This window comes from Suricata suricatta, chromosome 11 (assembly GCF_006229205.1).
Source record: "Suricata suricatta isolate VVHF042 chromosome 11, meerkat_22Aug2017_6uvM2_HiC, whole genome shotgun sequence".
In the NCBI taxonomy this organism is placed as follows: domain Eukaryota; kingdom Metazoa; phylum Chordata; class Mammalia; order Carnivora; family Herpestidae; genus Suricata; species Suricata suricatta.
In genome coordinates this window covers 56,963,042-56,980,422 of record NC_043710.1, presented here as the reverse complement: position 1 = coordinate 56,980,422, position 17,381 = coordinate 56,963,042, and the positions used below count along the sequence as shown (strand labels likewise).

General features: G+C 52.6%; 1 protein-coding gene across 1 annotated transcript in view; it reads right to left on the bottom strand.

Moving 5' to 3' along the window:
- Positions 1-17,375, bottom strand: part of DGAT2 (diacylglycerol O-acyltransferase 2) — a 30,863-nt gene extending 13,488 nt beyond the window's left edge. Inside the window, exons 1-2 of the mRNA XM_029956634.1 lie at positions 17,279-17,375; positions 2,466-2,594 (exon numbers count right to left, since the gene is read on the bottom strand). Of these exons, the coding sequence (XP_029812494.1) occupies positions 2,466-2,594; positions 17,279-17,318 (169 nt within the window). The 5' untranslated portion in view covers positions 17,319-17,375. The remainder of the gene's footprint in view (positions 1-2,465; positions 2,595-17,278) is intronic.
- Between the last annotated feature and the right edge of the window lie 6 nt (positions 17,376-17,381).

The following is a 17,381-nucleotide window of genomic DNA, read 5'->3' as shown; positions in this document are numbered from 1 at the left end:
GACACCTGCTGCTAGATCTTTTTATTTAATGTAATAATAAAGAAGCACACGTGTTACTGTACGTCTAACTTGATTTCTTAAATGCATACATATTTACACTTCAGTATCACTGGTTTTCTCTGAAATCCACTATACTTTGTATTACACATTTAAACACGCTGAGGGGGGCGCCTGGGTGGCTCAGTTGGTTAAGCATCCGGCTTCGGCTCAGGTCATGATCTCACGGTTCATGGGTTTGAGCCCCGCATCAGGCTCTGTGCTGACAGCTAGCTCAGAGCCTGGAGCCTGCTTCAGATTCTGTGTCTCTTTCTCTCTCTGACCCTCCCTTGCTCGTGCTGTCTCTCTCTGTCTCTCAAGAATAAATAGAAAACATTAAAAAAAAAAAAAAAAACATGCTGAGGAAGTTATATAGCCTTTACCACAAGGCTGGAGGAGCTCCCCACCCAAACGTGGTAAAGAGCCACTCTGTTCAGAGACAGGCAGTGGGGCCACAGCAGCCTCTGTGACACCAGATGAGCCTCTGCCAGCAGGCCCGGGTGGAAGCAGGAAGGAGCGGCTGGGGCTGCTCAGGGCAATAATTAGCAGCAGCTCAGCACGCCTGCCAAGCCAGCCAGGCTTGGGTCCCACCTACATGAGGGTGTTGGGAAGATGCTGGGCCGGTTTCTGGGCTATGTTGGACTCGATCAATTGTTAACCTTCAACTTGAGGCCAGTCCCTGTTGCATACTGCACAGGCTAGGGTTCTACCTGCTGCTCTGCTCCGCATCAGCCAAGCTCTGGCCCACTAAAACAGGGATAGTGGTAGCTTTTTGGCATGAGTGGGGACTGAGGGGGCTGCTACAGCAGGTTGCACAGGTGTCTGGGAGGCTGTAGCCCATGGGTCCTGTCCGGGTGCCACTACTTCCTCCTCATTCTGGGGAAGGCTCTGTGCCTTCTGGGCTCTTTACTCTAGGGTCCTAATAAGTGGCCAAATGTAGTCCAAGGTGGAAGTGTGAGCCCTAAGGGGGACAGTTTAATTTGCTCTATTCCCCAGACCAGTGTTTATCTTATAAAGTCCCTATAAGAATCTGAGGACCGTAATTGCCCTTCACCACAGAAAAAGGTGCATATGTTCTTCCTTAATTTGGATGGTTCATGGTCCTCTCCCTAAAGCCTACTCTTGGCTGTAAAGGTGAAAACTGGCTGTTTCAGACCAGGTCCACTAATTCTGAGCTCTCCAGTAAGGGCTCCTTGAGAGTGCACTGGGCTGCCACCCAAATCCCAACTTGCCACTTATCAAGCTTCACAGTCTCAGAGAGTCAACTGAGCCTCTGTAAACTTCCATTTTCTCACCTGTGAAGTAGAGAGTCAAGGAAAGGTGCATCAAGTGCCTGGCATACTGTGGGGGCTTGATAAACAGCACCCTGTCCCATCCCTCTGCCCTCCAAAGGAAGGGAGGAACAGCATGGAGCCGCCCTGGAAATGTGGTCTCAGAGGCCCCCATGCCTCCTGGAAGGACAGCTGCTCTGCACCTACAGGGTAACTCCTGATAATCTCCATCAGCCCACATCTGAAAGAGTGGTGAGCCCTGAAGGGCTCTCCACAGGCACTGGAATGTGCTCTGTGATGCTCTGCCCTGACTTGCTGGGAGGCCACTCATTATGCTAAGAACAGGGGGTCCTGGGGAAGAAGCGAGGCTGCTAGAACAGGGGCTGGCCCGCGCAGGCACCCCTTCCTCCCCCCAGACAACCTACCATGGCCCAATCCTGGTCTGGCAACCGAGGGAATGAACACTTGACCAAGCTGGACCTGCAGTAGCCAAAGCACTGGGGTGGGGAACAGGGGGCGGCTGAGAGACAGAAGGGGAGGAGGCTTTAAATGTGCCAACGGGAGCAGCTGAGGACTGTGTCCAGCAGAGGGTGCTGACAGCTGGGAGTAGGGTCTGAGGACACATCCCAACAGCAACTCCCATATAACAGGCCCACCGTGACCAGGCCCTGTGCCGCCTGCTCTCAACCCTTATCTTCAAGTCCCACAAAGGTCCCATGAAGTAAGTAGCACTTTTGTCACATATGCAAAGAGGAAACACTTTCAGAGAGCTCTGGGTCACAGAGCTGGTCTGTGGTAGAGTCGGGACTCATACCCACACCACACCACACCAGCACACCTAAATAGATTTGGGTAGGCAGGGGGGCATGTGGGAAAAGCACATGCTTTGTAGGTCCTATAGAACTGGATTCAAATCTATGTGACTTGGGATTAGTCACTTACCGTATCTGAGAGGTGGGTTTCCTATCTGTGGAATGGGAACTGTACCATCGCCTCCCACTGCCTCATACATGCCTAGGGGTAGCGCACTTGATAGGGCACCCAAAAGGTAGTAAGTGGGAGGATGCTCTTACCTGTCACCCTTGCAGAGCAGAGCTCCTGCTCTAACCTTTGCTGGGAAGGCCCCTGCCTGCCCTCACCCTGTAAGCCCCAGCTTACCAAGCACAAGGAAGGACAGGACCCATTGTAGCACCGAGATGACCTGCAGCTGCTTTTCGACCTTGGACCTATTGAGCCAAGTGATGGAGAAGATGTCCTGGAGGGCGGAGAGGATGCTGGAGCCAGTGCCTGCAGCAGACAGGACAGGTCAGCCTGTTGCCACCCTTCCTTCCAGCCTCAGAGTCCCCAACACCAACCCATCTCCACAGACACTTTCCTACATGTGAGAGGAGCATGGGGCCACAAAACCAGACAGCCCTGGGTTCCAATCCTAGCCCTGCCACCCAGCAGCTTTATAATTCCAGGCTGTTCACATACTTCCCTGTGCCCCAGCTTCTATGTATACCCATTGGGAATCGTGTTCCCTCAGGGGGTCATACTGGAGATCAAATGAAGTACCAAAGAGGCTGGGAGGAGCTCTCTGTAATTGTCGGTTCTCTCCCCTCCCCCCTTCACCCCAATCAAACTCTTGTCCTTATCCTTTATCTGGATCTAGTACAAATATTTAATCTTTGCTATTTGTGCCTGTGAGGCCAAGGACAGAAGTTCAATATCCAATTTGCAATGTTTTTTTTCTTCAAGTGTACTTTGAGTGCCCCAATCCCTGCCCCCTCTCATCCCCAGGACCCTTTTTCCAGCAGGCTGAGCCCTCTTGTCCCCACCCCAACACCACCACTACCATGGCCATTACCACCTTCAGAGGGATTTACATTTTCTGCTTCATCTCAGTGCCCAGAGCTTGGGGCCCAGAGAGGAATCAAGTGGGAGTTTTTGTTTCCTCAAAGGACCCAGTGGCCAGTGAGCTTCAGGAAGCCTGGGACAGTGAGGGTGGTAATTATGTTTGCTACCAAGCAGGTGCCAAGCCTAGGAGTTAGGTCAAGATGTGCCCACTTAATTGGCTCTTTGGCTGTGCCCCCAGGATGATGCCCTGGACTCCAGTGGCTGATGGGCAGGAGGACCAGAAAGCCTGGTGATGGCAGGTGAGGCAGCCCTGGGGAAGAGCGTGGGTGGTTTCCCCATCCATAGTCCACTGCTTGCAGCAGCTGGACCAAAGGAAGTGGGCTGCTTCAAACCTCCACATCTTCTGAGCCCCAACTGCATTCCCTGCACTCTATACATCTTCACTGAGGGCCTACTGCGTTCTGGGCAAACATTCCTTCACACTTGCCTCTCTGCAAGGCCCAAGCACTGAGTCACAATCTTGTCCTTGAGGGTCTCATGACCTTTCACCCCTGGCCTACTGCTGAGAGAGGGGCTTAGGGGTTTACACTCAAGCCTTTGCATGTCTTCAAAATCTGGACAGCAACAAGGTCACCACGGGAGTTTAGAAAGGACATAACCCTCATATGCTGAGAGTTAACAATTGCTTTGACTGTTAGGAGCCACATAGATAACACCAGGCCTCAAGGCAGACATACCAGTCCTGTCTCCTTTACCTGGTCTAATGGATCAGAGGAAGGGGTCATGGAATAGCAGAAGAGCCAGGTGCCAATTCAAACCTCAGTTCCACTTACTATGTGAGCCCAGTCAAGACCGCACGGGCTCCCTGCTCTATCCCCAGGGCATGGCACAAACGGGGGCTGAGTAGCCCTGAATACTCCTCAGGTATAACTGGTGTGGAGGTGGTAGTATGTGAACTTACAAAAGCAAATGAGGCTGGACCATGAAGGCATTCCAGAGGCTTTGGCATAATGCTCCTTGGCCCTCTAAATAAAAACCCTACCACCACAGGCCCTTTCTACCTCCACACTTTCCCAAAAGCCATGCTGGAGCCCAAGGCCTCCCTGGGGTCATCTAGTGGGGCCCCACGGGACCCTTAGGTGACTGAGGAGGAGCACTGACTTGCCCAGGGTTACCCAGGCAGTAGGAGGTGGAGCCTGGAATCAAGGATGCCTGTTCCTGGGACCTCCCTTGCCCCCACAGCAGGTGCCAAGCACAAAGCCCTCATGTACTTGCACGTGGGACACAGCAGCTCTGAGACAGGTTATGCTCAGGGCCTGATAAACCTGTCCAGAAGTGGGGAAAGGCCTGCATAAGTCCATGGGGGAGAAGTGTGGCCCAAGCACAGGCCTGAACCCCTGATTCCAGGGCTGGTATCCCAAGTCATGGCTTTGCTGTGGGCTCTGCCACCTGAGCTGTGTTGGATAAAGTGAAGCAGGAGCCGTGGCAGCTAAGGGCAGGCTAAGACATAGGTGAGTCCCTGCTCTGGGTCTCAGTGCCCAGGCTGCAGAGAAGACAGAATACTCCAGCATCTTCCTGGTTCCAGTGTGGCCTGGGCACTGTTTAGAAATGTGTAATCTAGGCTCCAGCCTGGATCTACCAAATTGAAATCTGCATTTTAACAAGATCCTCAGTCCAAAGTCTCAGGCAGTCTGGAGCAGGAGTGGAGGTGAGGAAAGGGGCTGGGACCTCCACCTTCTGCTGAGCAAGGAATAAAAGGCAATGGTCATGTGACCAATTCCTACTGCAAACAGGACCCCGAGGTCAGCAGCTTGAGGAGCGCTTAAGGAAAGGGCTCACTGGGGCGCCTGGCTGGCTCTGTCAGTGGAGCATGCGACTCTTGATCTCAGGGTTCTGGGTTTAGCCCCATGTTGGGTATATAAGTTACTTACAAATAAAATCTAAAAAAAAAAAAGAAAAAGGAAACGGCTCTGGGTCAGGGCCAGCCGCCTGGTTCCACTCATCATATGGAGCTCTCCTGCTTGGGAAGGGGCCACACAGTAATCCCGCACTGGTGACATATCCCCCGTTGAAACAACTGAAAAGACCAATTCTTCCTCATGCCTAATCCGAATGCATTTGCTAGGCTTATCTCACAATTAGATGTGGTCAGAGTGCAGGAAGGTGTATGACCCTCGCCCTATTAACCAGATAGGAAGAAGGGGCCTGAGGGATTCACACCAGCCCCAAGGCAAGTGACCAGAGCCAGGCTTTTATCCACACTGCCCAGCCGGTTGTCACCCTGCCTTGCCCGACTACAAACCATAGCTCGCTCTGCAAGAAAGTAGGAGACACCACTGAGAAGTGAGAAGTGACAAGTGTTTCTGTGGAAGTCAAAGTGAGGCGCTGCCCAGAAAGGCGGGTCAGGGGGATGCTACCTGCCCTCCTCAGGCATGGCCTGCCGGCTGCCTCTGAGCTAGACCATCCTAACCTGGCTGACCACATAGCCGGGCCCTGTTGCTGGCCTGTCCCTGACACTCAACCCAGCCCCAGTGGAAGCCCCCTATGAACCTGAGAGATGCCAAGCCATTGTTCCTCTGCCCAGAAAGCCCCTCTTTGCATTGTCCACCTGATGAGAGCCTGACAATGAGATAAGACAGCTCATCCTTTGAAACCCAGAATGGCCAAGGCTTTGCAGAGAGGTTGTCATTCTTTCCCTGGGATTATAAAGTCTGAAGCCTGTGCAGGCCTGGAAATGTCAGAAGCCATCATACCTGTCCCCTGCCCACCACCTCCCCTGCCCTTGGAGAATGCCGGTGTGGAATGAAGTCAGGAGAGGCCCACAGAATGGAGAAGTGAGAGAGAGAGAAGGAGCCCTTCCTCTGGGTCCCATGGCCCCTCACCTTATACTAACTGCAGATTACGAATTCATTCTCCCATGATGGGGCCAGGCCTGGGTCTGATCCATGCCTGGGTTCCCAATGGCCTGCTAGCTCCTGGCCCAGAGCAAATACTGAGACGGGTTTGCGGAGTGAGAGAAGCAGGTCTCCATTCTGGCTCTTCCTCGGGCCCCCCAACTGCCTCTCTTCACGGCTGGGTGACAGGCATGCTGCCGACAAGGCCCACAAAGTACTTCCTCACCAGGCCTGTGAGCTTGGCGTCATCACTCCCACTAGGAAAGTGATAAAAAGTGACAGGGCCAAGATTGCTTGGCCAGAGGGCGGCACAGTTGGACTCAATTTGACTTGCATTCTCCTCCTATGCCTCAGGTCCCCCCAAGTTCCTTCTCCTTCTCCCCACAACCAAGTGGGGGGAAAGCTAGGTGGGGGTGGGGAGAATGAGTGACCTGTTTTCCGTCACAGGGGCAGGCCAGGAGCAGGCATACTGTGGAGTGAGTGAAGTGGTAGGAGGCCTCAGGGTTTCAGTCCCAGGTCTGCCACCGACTCCTGTGTTACCTTGGCCAAGTCTCTCACCTCTCTGAGCATTGGTTTCCCCATCTATAAAATGAGGGTAGGGAGGATGCTCTTCACAATCTCTCTGATTGCTTGACCTCCTGGGGATACCACCTGGAGACAGCCTTGATAAGCTGCCCAGCAGAGGGGAAGTGAGGTTCCACTGGGTACCCCCGGGGTCAGCATCCAGCTGTCAGCACCTCCTCTGCCCAGGCTGTGGCAGAAGCTGGTCTGGATGCCAGTGCTGCAATCAGATGCCACTGCCGCCGCTGCCTTCACATTTAGCGTGACTGTCCCACAGTCCTGGGTGGGGCCAGCAGGGAGTGACAGCCTCTAGCTCCCACACCGTCTCTCCTGGCCTCCCCAGCACAGAGTCCCCACCCTCTCCACACCAGTCCTGCTGGCCAGTCTCCTCTACCAGTGTTTGCTGGGTGCTAGGCTCATACCCGATTCATCCATGTGCCCTGCGCAGAGCCTGGTGAGAGAAGGTGCTCACAGAGGTTTACACATGAATGAACAGACCATAAGTCACAGACGCAGTTGAAGGCCTTGATGTCCAAGTTAGACTGAGTGGCTTGACAGGAAGGCCCCAGTGCCCTCACTGAGCACCTTGACCAGGGTGGAGGTGGGGGGGTGAGCCTCCTGCGCCCTCCCTGAGCATGAGTTCCCTGCTGTGATGCAAACAGAACCCACTGCCCACATGTCTTTTTTCATGGAGGGAGGCAAGACAAGCCATAGACTAACATAACTGGTCCTGTGAAGAAATGTTCCAATAGCTAATTCAAATAGCTGCTCGCAGGTGTCATCCATCTCACCATTTATTTTACAGGAGAGATCGGGGGAGGGCAGAGGGAGTGAGGCTGCCAGAGAAGCCCAGCGTGGTTCTCTGACACCCAGAAAAGAAGCCACCTCACCTATATGGGGCTGCGGTGTCCATGGCACTCCCCAGGAAGGCAGACAAGGCAGCGATGGGCAGCCCCATTTCACAGAGATGGAAACTAAGGCAATGTGAAGCCAAAAGAGGTTAAACCAGTCACCTGAGGTCAGGGCACAGGGGAGCTAGGACACAAGACTGGTATTTGGGCTCTGTGTCCCCCATCATTCCTGTGGTGCCAAGCTACTGAGGGTTGGTCCCCATGCCACAAGCCAGTGCACACTCAGACTTCAGAACATGCCCCCATCTGAGGGAGGGCCACCTGCTTGACCCCAAACCAGGCCCCAAGTCTACTGGGGACATCATCCCATGGGCTGGCTGTACAAGGGATGCGATCCCCACCCCCACATCCTCCCGTAAGTTCAGCTGCCACTGCCAGGGGTATGCCACAGCTGCCCCTAGAGGTGGGTCCAGACACCCCCCACCCTGTCCCAGAGCTCAGCATGGGGTGGCAGTGGAATGGGTGTGTGAACACCTCCTTGCCCAACATCTGATAGCACGGTGACTGGGAGACCACACCCAGGCTGATGAAACCAGGCTTTCCTGGGCTTCCCTTGTACATGTAGGGGCAGGATCTGAGCTCTAATCCCCTTAATCTGAGAAAGGGCCCTTGTCCAGCTCTGCCCCACATGGCTCTGTGACTGGGCAAGACACCTAGCCTCCCTCAGCTCAGTGTTCTCACCTGTAAAATGAGGAGAATAATCCCCACCTCACAGGATTGTCAGAAAGAGTAAATAGGGGGAAAAGGCATGTAAGGTACATTTGGAATTTGTTGGATGGAATATTCAGCCATAGCTATTGTCATTGCTTCCACCGTTGAGCAGAGTGGGAGGGGATATGGAAAATGAACAAACACAAAATTTTCCAAGATGTGCATGGTCCTGAGGTTGTGTGTTACGAGAAGAGGGGACGGAGTGAAGGTACTGGCTGAGGAGGCAGCACAGCCTCAGCAGGGCTTTGAAGACAAGATCTGGGAGGTGAAAGGAAGGAAAAATGGGCACTGAGATTGGGGGCAATTGTGGGAATAAAGGCTCAGAGGCAATTATAAAGGGCAGGCCAACAAACCAGGAACAGGGGTTCACATTTACCGAAAACAGAAGCTGTAAATAGGGAAGCTGGAAAGGGCTTGAGTGACCAAACATGACCTCCTGGGAGAAGGTGGGTGGGGACCCAGATAAGGCCTGGAGCACGGGGCACTTAAGAGGTGCCAGGCACTGTCCTAGGCACTGGGGAGATAGCAGGAAACACAGTAGACAGCGTCTCACTTGTTCAGGGGCTTGAATCCTGCTGAGGGAGCGATAAAGCACTACACATAAATGTGTGATGTAAAGCCAGGCATGGATGAGAGCTATGGAGAAAAATAATTTGGGGGTGATGAGCTAGAGAGGGGACAAGAGGATCCTGACCTGTAGAGAGGAGGCCCTGAGCAAGGCTGGCCTCCACGAGGCAAGGGCACATATGGACAGCCATGGGTCATGCCTCAGGACGGCCTACACCATTTGCTCCACCCACCTTCACACTGGCATTTGGGGAGGGGGCATGCCAGCCTGGAAAAGGTGCAGAGGGCAGGAGGCTGGGCGTCAGGAGAAGCTGGCCTCTAACCTACAGGAAGTGTGGCCTTGGTGAGTCACTTCCTGTGCAAGCCTCAGTTTCCTCATCTGTATAGTGGGGCTAATACCCACCTTGCCAAATTCTTGTGAGGATTAAATGAGATAATGTATAAGCAAGAGCTTCATAAAAAGTAAAGACCTATGTGAACGCTAGATAATTATTAAGTGAACCTCGGCTTCCTCTCCTGTCGAATGGGTATAACAAGCCCTACCTTGCCTGGAAACAGAGGTGTTAGCATCCACACACTTTGGGATTCCAACCCCAGCTCTGACTCTTGCCTGCTGTGAGACCCTGAAAGGCACCTCCCTGTCTGAGACTTAGTGTCTTCTTTACTTATGATACAGGATTGTTGTGAGGAATCTGAACAACTTATGAAAAAGGGCAGAATGTCTGGCACATCTGATACACACTAGGAAGATGCCAGGGAAGTCAAGAGATATGAACAGACTTTAGGGGTTTCTTGATGGGGGGGGGAATATCCTGCTTAGGTTCTGGGCCCCAAGGATGTCACATCAGACCCACCTGGACCTAAGCCCTGCCCTCAGACATCAGCTGCCAAGTGGACAATGAGGAAGTTGCCCCAAACTACTCCACAGAGCTGGGTACAAAAATGCATAGAGGCAGAAAGATGGACATACTGACCCCTGCCAGACCCTTCTAGTCCCAGGAAGGTCCAGGAAGCCAGGCCAAGTGCCTAACAGATACTACTTCTTCAAGGACAAAGGCAAATTCTCTTCCATGGCCCCCCACCAGCACCTTTCAGCAGGAATCACACGTGTGGTGATGGGAAGGCCAGTCATGGCTCTGGGGGGACAAGCCTGTGGATTTGAGAGCCTCAGTCCATACGGCGCTCCTGCAAGGCTTGAACACAACACACCTCACCGCATGCTCAGCCAGATACCCCTTTCTTTCAGGAAGCCTCCCTACACTCTTGGCCCTGCCTGCAATCCCCTAGAGTCCTGTCACCCTCAGGTCCAATCTGGTCAGTTGTTCAGCTCAGATTGATAGACACCTGCCAGGGACTGAGCGTGGACACCTCAGACTTTTCTCAGCCTTCCTGGCCGACTCTTCCTTGGAGAAGCCTACTGCACCCCTATTCTTAGCATTTCTCATCATAGGAAGGAGTGTGCATTTGCAGGGACCTGATCTTGTTCATCTGGGTCCCTGTGCCCAGCATGGAGTCAGGCCCAGAGCTGGTGCTCGGCCAGGTGTTTACTGCATGACTAGATACTAGAGGGGACTGAGAATAAACAGGGCCCGGACAAGCCCAAAGATAGGCCCTATCCACAGCTGACTGACCTGGGCCACGATAGAGAATCAACCAGTGCTTTCTGAGAAATCAGGAGGGATGAGTCTCCTCCAACTGGACAGGCTGGAATTAAATGCAGAGGCAACAGTGGTGGGCTCCAGAGTGAAGGAGAGAAGGATGGAGCCCAAACACTACCAATCATTCAACATGTGCTAAGTACCCTTTACACACCAGGCCAGGCGCTGCACTGGCTGGGACCTGCCGGATCCTGCTTCTCCTCTGCTTCTTGGGCACCTGCTGAAGGCTGAGCTCTGCGCCTGGGTAGCACACCCCTGCTGTGGCTGGGGAGACAGGTCTATGAACAATTAGGCACAGAGGATAAGTCAGGGCTGGGGACTCTAAGGGGGAGCCCCCAACCTGTGCTGGGAGATGTTCTCAGAGATGCCTTCCTGGAAGAAGTAATGGGTCAGGTGACATGTAAGTGAGTAAGCATTAGCCAGGCTGACAGAAGGGAAGTACAGGGTCAGGACCCCAGGTGCTGGAGTACTGCAAATGGCATGTGCAAAGACCTAGATGGAAGAGAACACAAATTTGAGGGATTAACTGCAAGTAGTTCAGCTGAGCTGGAGTAAAGGAACTGTGTGAGTGGGTGAGTCTAGTTGATAAGTAGAGAGGGAGCCATGAAGGACCAGGAATACCAGGTCAAGGAGTCCTGGGCTCCATCCCCAAGGCCACGAACACTGCTGTCCTCCCCTCCCATCCCCTTCGCTAACAGCAGATGGTGCCTCCGGGCCCCTTGGCAATGAGCTGGCCATTCACCTGGTCCCAATACACTGGTGAGTTCTTTTCTGGAAAGACTATTAGTGTCCCCTTTAAGGGTTAGGTGTCCTTAAAGCAGAGGCCATTGGGACATTAGGCCCAAAGGGGAGGCCAACATACAGCTGTGGTGGGCATGTGGGCTGGGAAGCCCCTGGCTTGGCCTCAGGAGTCCATGTGAGCTCAGTGGATACCTGCTTGTCAGTCCTCAGGACCTCCTGTGTAGGATCTTGGCAGGGGACTAGGCATCCTCCATATCCAGATGGGCTGGATTCCTGGGCCTCCTCATTCCCTCTTTCCCTCTGGCTGTAAATTAGGGGTTTGGATTAGATTAGCTGAAATCTGAGGTCCTGACAAATTGAGTCTTCTGTGCTCTCCTAGAATCTGCTAATGAGTGTCTGCAAAAGATCCTCTAAAGGGACTTACAAGTCCCTCCTTGGGCTACTCTAGAGGGCTGGACTTGCAAGTATTTCATTTTCATGAAGTAGGGTAGGGTCCTGGGAGGTGAGGTCAGGAAAGTGGGGCTCTTAAGATGTCATGTGCCCAAGACTCTGGCCCTGGAGGTGATTGCTGAGGACCCAGATGACCCACTTCCCCCATCCCCACATTCTGGCACAGTAAAAAAAAAAAAAAAAAAAAAAAGACTACTGAGGTGGGAGGGGTTGCCATGGCAACACCACCGCCTTGTGAGTATGTCACCCAGGAGCCTCAAAATAGGCCCCTATCATAATCCATGTGGGGATCTAGGCTCTCCTGGGGCACTCACTAGGACCCTGGCAGGACATGGGCCCACTTTCACAAATACAAATAGAGAATGGGAATAAGGAGGAGGTTGAGCCCCAGGGTCCCCAGCAGTCAGGGGCAGGATTACAACCATATTTTTACAGCAGAGCTGGAATAAATCCAAGGTGAATGGCTCATCTGGCTTTCCTCACTGTACAGATAAGGAGGCTGATGTCCCAAGGTGACGTGGGAAGGAGATGCAGAGTTAGGCTCTTGGCCCTGTACTTAGGACTCTTGAATCTGCTTCAATAATAAAAGAAATTCATGTTTCCTCATTCTGTTGATTTGCCCAAAGGGCCTATGGGTTTGTCTTCCTTGGATCTGCACCACAAACTGGGTAGCTACTCTTATTATGATTCTGCCCATTTTATAGATGAGGAGACTGCGAGTCAGAAAAAGCCAGTGGCTTCTTGAGGCTGCAGAGCAGTTCAGTGGCAGCATAGGGATAGACAGACCCCAGACCCTCAACTCTGCCAGCAGCAAGAGACCCCAGAAGTGCTGGAGGCCAAGAAGCTCTGAGCACACCTTTCCCAGGAGCTCTCAAATCTTCCCCCCACCAGTAGTTACAGACGAGCCACCCGGGGCCTGGACACAGCATCCGCTGTCTCCCTTGTCTCCACCTCTCAGCACACCAGACCCTCAGCCCACGTTCACCGCCCAGAGGCCCTGTGGTCAAACTGCCCCATCCCACCCATATTACATGCCTCTGCGTGTAATATGCACCTGGATGTTCTGGCCTGTCTTGTGAATGCCTTTTCATCTTTCAATATCCAGACTCAACGTTACCTCTTCTAGAAAGCCTTCCCTGACACGAAGATGGTCTAGCTGCCCCACACTCACCGTCAGGCCTCCACAGTTCCCTGTGCCTCCTTCCCTGTCACTGTGTGCATCACTGTGCACTGTCAGCCTGGGTACGTCCCTGTCAAAGTCAGGGACCAGGGCAGATTGACCCGTGTGTAGTACAAAGCCTGACACACAGGAGGTGTTCCACCAGCAAACTAAAAGGTCCCCACCCCAAGTCCCCACCATGGTACAGCCCTCCTAGATGCATCAGAGAAACTGCCTCTGTCCAGTGTTGGGAGCCTGCTGGTATGTCACACAGCATGAATGACAAGAATGAACTTGAGTTCATTACAAGTTACTTAACAAAGGACTTTCCACTTATGTTCACTCAAACCCTCACATTCTTGGGCGTTTGAGATTTCTGATGCTATTTTCCCTCTGGGGGAGTGAGATCCCCAGAGGCTGAGTGAGCCTTCCAGCCATATCCCAGAGGGGAGCTAGGGCTGGCGACCTGGACCTCTAGCTTCTAAGCATTGGAAGTGATGAGGGGGACTACAGCGAGCTCAGCTCCCCACACTTGGCACTCCTCCTTGGAGCCAGATCTTCAGGAGACTGAGGGTATCTGCACAGCAGGGAACAGCCGCAGCCCCAGCACCCAGCAGGCACAGAGGCGGCTGGAGGAAGGACTGGGGAATCACACTGAAGCTAAAAGCAGGACTTCTTCCCAAGAGGAACAGGGCAGCTCTCAGGAAGGCTGAGGTTCCCTTAATGATTCACTCATTCAACAAATATTTACTGAGCATCTACTACCTACGCTATGCTAAATGCTCGGGACATGACACTGACAAAGACAAGGTCCCTGTTCCTAAGGGGCTGACAGTCTTATAGGGGAGACAATTACTTCAGCAGATAAGGACACATGATAATTTAGGTAATAATAAGGGCTATAAACAATAAAACAAGCTGTGGCAACTGGGGACAATTCTACACATGGTGTGGTCAGAAAAGGTCTCTGAGAAGAGACTAAAGGATCTGAAGTAGTCATGCAAAGATCTGGACAGAAGGGTGGCACATGCAAAGGGCCTGAGGCAGGACAGAATTGGTGGGAATGCTGGAGGAACAGGAAGACCACTGGCAGTTCTGGAGCACAGCACAGTAGGAGATGATGTTGTAAGGTGGTGGGGGCTGCTTCCATAGGGCTTCATGACCTCGTGGAAGAGTTTGGAAGGTTTGATATATGATAAGGGGCAACTGGCAGTTCACCTGATATCAGAGCTCTGGAAGCCTGTGACGTCTCTATCCACCAGGGCAGCCCCTCTCCAAAAGCTTGGGAAGGGGTGGTCTACCACCCCATCATGGACACTGAGAGCAAACTTTACTCCTTCAGGAAACTGCTGAGCATCTGCAATAGCCAGAGCCCTGTGCTTAGTCCTTCACCACCTCTCTCTGGTTAAGGAGGCAAGTCACAGACTGGGAGACGGTGGGAGATGGATCTAGGCTCCAGCCCTCGCATTGAAAACGCTGAGCCAGTCCCTTCTCTCTGGGGCCCTGAGTATCCCATAAGTAACTTGAGGGCTGGGCCAGATCCAGCACGAACAGATAGCTATGATTTTATGACTCAAGTATTTACTGCTGAATTTGAAGTAGGAGGATGGAGGTGGAGAAGGATTTCCACATTGGCTACTGAGTCACGCAACCTGCCAACAAAATATTACTCTTGGCCCTCCTCTCCCAGCTCAGAAGAGCCCTTGGTAGCACAGATAGCTCCAAAGTGGCCTCTGTGCAGTTAGGAAAGTGACACAGGGGAGAAAGATACCTACTGGGGGATAGGGGAACGAGAGAGTGTCATTCTCATCCTATGATTTAGGACTGGATTAGGTGACTGCCAACCCTCAGTTACAGTTTGCCAATGATCTAGCCTCTTAGTTTCACTTCCAACCAAGCTCCTGCTTGCACCTCCCCCCACCCCCAGTAATGGGCAGCTCGATCCTTACCCACACTAAGCCTTTTACAGTCCTCAACAGCTATTAGGAAGGATTCCTCCATCATTTCAGAACCTGCCCCCTGTAATCCCACCCCTGCTCCTGGCCTTGCTTTTTGGAGATACACAGAACAAACAAATCAGCTCAGAATTTTATGGGAGTTGCCACCATGTTGTGTTGAGTCCTGTGCTAAACTCTGAGGATACAGGCAGGCAGCAGCAGCCCTGACCTGAAGAGCCTCTGGTCCAGGGGCAAGGCAGGGGTCCAAATGTGACTAACTCTGCAGCCTCCACCCCAGGCACAGGATAGCCCTTCAGAGATTAGAAATGACCAGCACAGACTCCCGCCTCCCCCAGCAGACACCCACCTCCCCATGCTCCCACAGCTGGCTTTTTCTTTTGGCCAAAAAACCAGTCACCAAGGTATCTATTTCAATCTCTCACCCAACACAGGACTTCCTTTCACAGAATCCATGGTCTCTCCTTGAATATTGCCACTGGCAAGGTGTTCACCACCTCACAACGATGGAAACTTATCCACAGAGGCAAACCAGGCCACTGCGGAGTATCTTCAAAGACCAAGGATGTAAAAAGCCAGTCTAATGGAGATGCCCAGATAACACAGCATCTGCTTTGGCACCCTCCCCTACCCCACCCGCTCTTGCACCAAAGTAGGTCCAAAGAGCTATCATGTGACTGGTTTGCATTTCATACCAGCCCTTGCTACATCCCATGATGGAATTCCTTGCAGTTAGTTAAAAAAGAAAAACGAGTTTTAAATTTCTGAAAACAACATGGGGAAATGTTCCTGATATGATATTAAATGACTTGGTCAAAATCATTCACGAAAAGTCCTCCTGAAGTACAAATGCTAGGTCAAAAACATGAGGCTCAACAGCTCCTAGAAGATACAGCTTACAGCCAGTTGACAGCAGAAGCAATGGAAGGGGATCTCCAGGAAGGACTATCACAGAGAGCATCCTTATCCCATTCCCTGGAGACAAAAGTATTTTTAAAAGCATGGACATGGGTAAGTCCCTTCCTTCCCCTGACATGGGTATCAAAGGGCACAGTGAACAGAAAAGCGCTCTTCAGTGAGAGAAGAGGCTGGCATAGGCTATTGGGCTGGAAGCTTGGAGCAGCTCAGGATGCTTGCCCCCAAAACGGCAACAGCAGCTCAGTTCCTCTCCAAGGGCAATAAGCACCACTCCAAGGGCACCTTCAAAGCCCAGCACACAGTTAAACTGTGATACAGCCCAGGGTGGGTTACTTTGCAGCTACTAGAAGATTCTAGGTGATTCTGACAAATACAGGAATTACTCAGAGAAAATAGGATTTAGAACTATATCTGCAGGATGCCCTCAACTTTATACACTGTGTATAAGTAAAACCATAAAGAAATATACTCAAATAGCAATAAGGAGCTGTTGTGGGGTTGTTGATTGGCCAGCAATTGTTATTTTCTTCCTGTTTTTCTCTATTTTTCAAAATCCCAATAACTAGTAAGTTTTATTTTTGTAATGAAGGTGGGTAGAGTAGGTGATCGTCAGTTACTGAAGGAAAAAAAATGCTAAGTAGGAGAGGTTCAGCAAGCAGATTAAAACCTTAGGATGAGGGAGGGAAGCTTCAAGACACATGCAGACCTAGGACAGCTGGGATGACTTCCCAGGGTCGCTCTTGGCCCAAGGCATCTGTTAAGGAAACCTCACACCTTTCCCCATCAATTTCTCCAGCTCTAAGTGAATATATATATTCACCAAGGGCCTCACTTGCACACTGGTGGAACAGGAAGATGGGCCACATGGGGGGCCCTCCACCCCACTTTCTCCGGGTGCTAGGCTCAGTTGCTGCTGAGTGGGCTCCCGAGACTGGCTGGAGGGTGGGAGTAGGGCAGAGCACAGTGTGGGCACACCTATCCCAGCCTGGCATGTTCCCAGTCTGGTTGCTGTTTCAGAGGATTGCAAAATCCTGCCACTCTGCCCCAGTCTCTCACAGCATGCAGTCTCTCACAGCATGCCGGTGAGGAGGGAGGGGAGGGAACTCACGGGGGCCACAGCCAGGGCTGGAGGTTGGGAAAGAGTCGTTAAATATCAACCTCATCTCAAAGACGGGGATAACAAGCTGGGGGGAGGAAAGTGATGTAACAAAGGTGGCAAAAATCGATTAAGTGCCAGAGTGAAGAATGGACTCAGACTTGACTACCGTGCCGCCTGCATCGAACTAGGTCACCGGGATCCTTCCTTCTTCCCCGACCTAGGTGTGCTACTGGCTGGGGGTGCGCAAGCTTTCAGAAAAGAAAAGGGGTCGGGACCTCAACCTGCACACTGGCCAGTCCTCCAGCAACGTACCCTCGTTTTGGAGAACACACTCCTGCCTGCCTTCCTGCCCTCGTCACAGCCTTTCCCAAAAACCCTCGTGCAGCGTCCCCGCCCGGGATGGAAGCCGCCGAGGTCCTGCAGACCCCTCGCCGGGAGGCGATGACTCGTCTCCCGGACCCCTGGCCCACCGGCGGGCGGCCCCCGGGGGCGAGGCAGCCCCGCTCACCTCGCAGGACCCCGGAGTAGGCGGCTATGAGGGTCTTCATGCTGAAGCCGCTGCAGCTCACAGTCCCGCGGGAAGGCGGCTCGCCCCACGCCCCTGGCCCATG